General features: G+C 30.1%; 1 protein-coding gene across 1 annotated transcript; it reads right to left on the bottom strand.

The window, feature by feature from the left end:
* Positions 1–2361: 2361 nt before the first annotated feature.
* On the bottom strand, positions 2362–3789 carry TRIADDRAFT_56543 (uncharacterized protein; the record flags this gene model as incomplete). The annotated part of the gene is made up of 2 exons (XM_002112445.1): positions 2362–2385; positions 2539–3789. 2 exons carry the CDS (start codon positions 3787–3789, stop codon positions 2362–2364), a joined length of 1275 nt encoding a protein of 424 aa, XP_002112481.1.
* Between the last annotated feature and the right edge of the window lie 981 nt (positions 3790–4770).

Genomic DNA, 4770 nt, shown 5'->3' with positions numbered 1-4770 from the left:
CATTGTTATATATATCTTCCAACTCCTTTTAAATTTTCATTCTATGCCAAGTTAAGAAAGAACTTCTTTATATTAACATATATACTTTATAAATAAAACTGACATGTAAAATATGCAATATACGAGTTTAGTAGCTATGTTATGATCTATTCGATCAAGATACTTCGAAAAATGTCTGATAAAATATGCCATACTAGATTTTGCAACTAAATTTTTAAAGCATGCTATATTAACTTGTATTCTGACCGATGTCACGAAGTAGAATAACATATGTGTGTTATAAAGGACAATTTTAGTATATAATGTAAAACTATTCATGATTCGTCATAATTATCAATACTAAGCTGGTCTAGCTATATGATTTTTATTCAAGGAAATATGATGTTGCTAATTAATCGATGCTGGCCATCGACTATTAATGTGCACCGAAAAATTCGTTTTTCTGTAGATTTAGTGCACTTCTATTGTATTACAGAAGACTACAGACTTATTGAAAATCTGTAAATCTAACACAAACTTTAGCTTTTGTGCAAGCAACGCTCTACAGTATTTGATTGTACTGGGCAGGAGATAATGTATTATTTGTAAGAGTCTTTCATACTGGTATAACATATATCTTAACGTATTATTAGTATCTGACTTTGAAAGACTATTAGTTCGCTTACTTTTCTAAGAATCTTAATTCAATCCTATTTGCAAATTTGTATTACTTTTTCCGATCACAATATCATTTTCGTAAATATATTTCGAAGTCTTAGGCTGTATTGCTCAAAGAAAGTTCTTCTTATTACAAGTAATAAAAGCACTTTACTACTTCAATTTTCTTGTTTCGGAACTTGATAATCTTCATAAAGATATATCGAAATGAACTAAAAAAGGAAATTTACATTTAAACCAAACAAATCACAATCCTTGGTATCGTTTCAGAAGGTAAAAAGTAGCTTACGTCATTTTAATAACTATCCATTAATTATCATATTAAAATAATGGAAAGAAGTCAAAATTTCATCATGTGAATATTTAACTAAATTTCATACAGCTTTCTTATTAGTTATATTAATCCTGACAAATAAGCATTATTGTTAGGTTACCGGTAACACTTCTCTTTTCTAATTGTGACTTAGTTCATAACTTAGTAAAGAATATCAATAGGAACATTTACTCCCATCTAAGGTGTGCATTGTACAATTTCGACACTTGACAAATTATGCCGTTACTTTATAGCATCGACCTGTGTATTTTAGTTGTCTACTTACAGTATCAATGTACGAAGAAGTCTACAACATGCAAGCACGAGCGATAGATTCAATAACGGTCAACTGATTAGATTAATCCTTGGCTAATTGCCTGCTATTTTCATCCTGATTCTTGAACTTCTGATAAAAAATAAGGCAGAAAATTGCTAATGTAGTAAAAAATAAAAGCGTAAGAACCGGTTAGCTATTAAATAATAGCGATAGAATTTATGATGAGGAAAAGCGTAAAGAAATATTGTAGTTTTAAGCGATATTAAACGTACTTATGAAAGCTGCCATTTTCAATCTATGAGACGAGTCGTAGAAGCGATCAGTTTGGACAGAGTTGTCCACTTTTACAGTATACTAAGTTAGAATAAATATACCAGTTTCTCTTATGCTTATTCCTTTATGTATAACTGCAAATAAACTATAGTACAGTATACAGCTAATTCAATTAGAGAAACGATGATTGAAATCCTATATAACAATATGAACTGTATATCGGAGGAAAGCTGATTACAGCATTAAATAACTATATTAATATGTAATATTACAATATTCTATACAACTTTTGCAATATTAAGTAATATAGCATTGATTACTTGGTATTCCATACAATAAGATAAATACGGATGATTTTAGTCTGAATATTTGGTTAGTTTTATTAAACCTTAAATGATACGATGATACATGATTAATGAAATCGTGAAGAAAGGTAAATATTATTGCGAGCTGAAACAAAATGGACAGATAAAACTGAGTAAGATTTATAAGATCATTTCATTTAATAAGGCTGGGTTTTATAGAATTTAAATATTATACTTAGCGTTAAGACTACTGATTCCAGTTTATGTTTATCGTCGATTTTTCTTATGGAGATTAAAAAGCCACTATTAATATGGCATAGTGTGGTCAATCTATTTTGAAACTTATTAAGTGATACTAGTTTCTAATTTATAAACATAAGTTTAATAATTGAAGGAATAAAAATCTTAGTAATCATAATAAATTTGATTAAAATTTCAGAATTTAATTTACTTGCTAACTTTAAGGATTAAGCTTAATCAAATTAATTATAGCAGGGTAGTTATAGATAGCTGCAGATAATTATAGTTGTATTTAATTACCTAGTATAAGTTAAATTACCCTATAAATAATAGTAATATTATTATCAGTGGTAGAAGATAGCTCTGTTATGATTCGGTAAACAAATCATTAAGATTATACTATAAGAGATTGAAAGTTTAAAAAGAACAGATGATATATTTGATCTTGATTTTGAATAATGACACAATTATACCATAGCTTCCTTACTTTGCATTAATGGAGAACTTAAGCAATTAGTCAGATTTTGAAGGGGTTTTTGAACTTGTCTGGAAGGAATTTGCTGTTGATTACCATTAGCATCGTTATTACTTTTATTTTGCTGATTTGATTGACGACGAAAGCTTCCAAAAAACGATAATGTACGGCGTGAAAGTTTAAAACTACCTGATTTACTTCGTTGGCTAGACAACATTATACTTTTACTTTGAGTACTGGCAGAAGTGGTAAACCGATCAGGTCTCCGACGATCAAATACAGATATTCGCTTATCGCATGTTATGACGTAAATCATTTCTTGGCGATAATTCTGGCTAAATATCCAGCATACAAATGGATTATGACAGCAGTTAAAGACTGCAAGCCATTTTAAAAATGATAATATCAATGTTAATTTTGGATGGCGAAGAATAACAAGACTGAGAACAAAGATCATGCTACCGTAGGGTATCCAACACAATGAACTTAATAATAGCATTACTAGTAGCATTTTTAAGATACTACGATGGCTAGCAGCAGTTGCTGGATTATGCGAATTAATGCTATTATTGCGTCGGGTACGACGTCTCATAACGTAGTAAACGTGGCCATAAATACCAAACGTAATAAACATGGGAACAGCATTGAGAAAGAACAAGACACGATAATATATACGTTGATAAGCAAATGACCACCATGGTGCACAATAAAGTGCTCGTTTAGTAGTGAAAATATTGTCATAGTGCATTTTAACTGTAACTGGGATAGCTCCTGAAATAGCTACGATCCATACTAGGAATATAATAATAGCAGCACGCCGTTTGGTTAATGCTTTTTTAAATGGAAAGACAACAATACGATGGCGTGCATAAGCAATAGCTAATATTTGTAAAATAGAGACTGTAAAGAGCGATTTCTCAATGGTTGGCAACAAAGCGCATAGTAATCGACCTAATTGCCAACGTTTAAAAATGAATTCATTATAACGATAGGGAATGACAAAGATAGCAATTAACAGATCAGAAAAGGCCAAATTAGCAATGAAATAATTGGTAGCGCCTCTCATATTTTTCGTTTTATTACGAATGATGGAAATAATCATGATGCTATTACCAAATAGACTTAGGATAAAAGTGATACTGTATAATATTGTGAAACAAACAAATTCCCAATTTTGAACACCGATGATACTTGGAGGGGTTGGAGTTGCTTTGACTTGGAGGAAAAGGCTATTATTTTGATGGCCCATTCTTATTGCTTAACTTTGAAGTTATTGCAACTTAAAATTTTTGCGATCTTGGTTGTAGCTGTTCGATGCTAACTCTATAAAAGGGATTCAAAATGACAACTTTGTTAATAGAAGAAGTCATGACAACAATAGCTCTAGATAAGCTATTCTGTCTTAGAAAATGATATTATCGTTCTATATCAAATTGGCTACCGTGTAATAACGAAGATGTTTATATATCACACGGCTATAATTTGAACCTTTTCTGATTACAATCAGTATTAATTTCAAATAACGCCAGTTATAATATAGGAGTTCTGAGTAACTCGTATACTGTACTCGTCGACCGTACCCATTCGCAATGAGCTTATCAAATTGTTTAACTATAGTGTATATGCAGTACATATATATCGTTCTCTTTTTTAAAACATGAATATTAATAATTCTCGTCTATTGAACAAATATCTGATTGCTACCTACTTTCGTGTTATACATTTCATGAAATAGTGCGTAGATTCCAAACAAATGTTGTAGTGATATAAATGCTCTCGTCAATCACTTTCTGCTGTATATGCTGTACGCACGAGCTGAACTATGTAAATACTTTTATATTCATGTGTCAGTTTTACACAAGTATTGAACAAATATAATATATTCTTATCTATGATTTTCTATTCATATGCTAAGGCCATGAATGTTATCAATTATCAAATATTCTAATCTATTACTTTCTGTGTAAATGTTACATGATTGTAAAGTAATCTTTATCTATCCTATCACCTCGATAGAAATTTTGAATATAATGTAAACATTCTTATCTATCACTTTCTATACAACTGTCAAACAATAAAAAATTATCTTATCTATCTACTATACCTTCCTAATAACCGATAGACCTATTTCAGAGTATTCTATACAAGTCGTTACTTTACATACATCTATGTTGATCTATTACTTAAATTGAATCAAATTCAACATTTACATCGAATAGTTACCCAATAA

The sequence above is a fragment of the Trichoplax adhaerens genome, genomic scaffold (genome assembly GCF_000150275.1).
Source record: "Trichoplax adhaerens TRIADscaffold_5 genomic scaffold, whole genome shotgun sequence".
Taxonomy (NCBI): Eukaryota; Metazoa; Placozoa; class Uniplacotomia; order Trichoplacea; family Trichoplacidae; genus Trichoplax; species Trichoplax adhaerens.
Note: the sequence above shows the minus strand (reverse complement) of the source record. Positions and strands in the feature narration are given on the sequence as shown.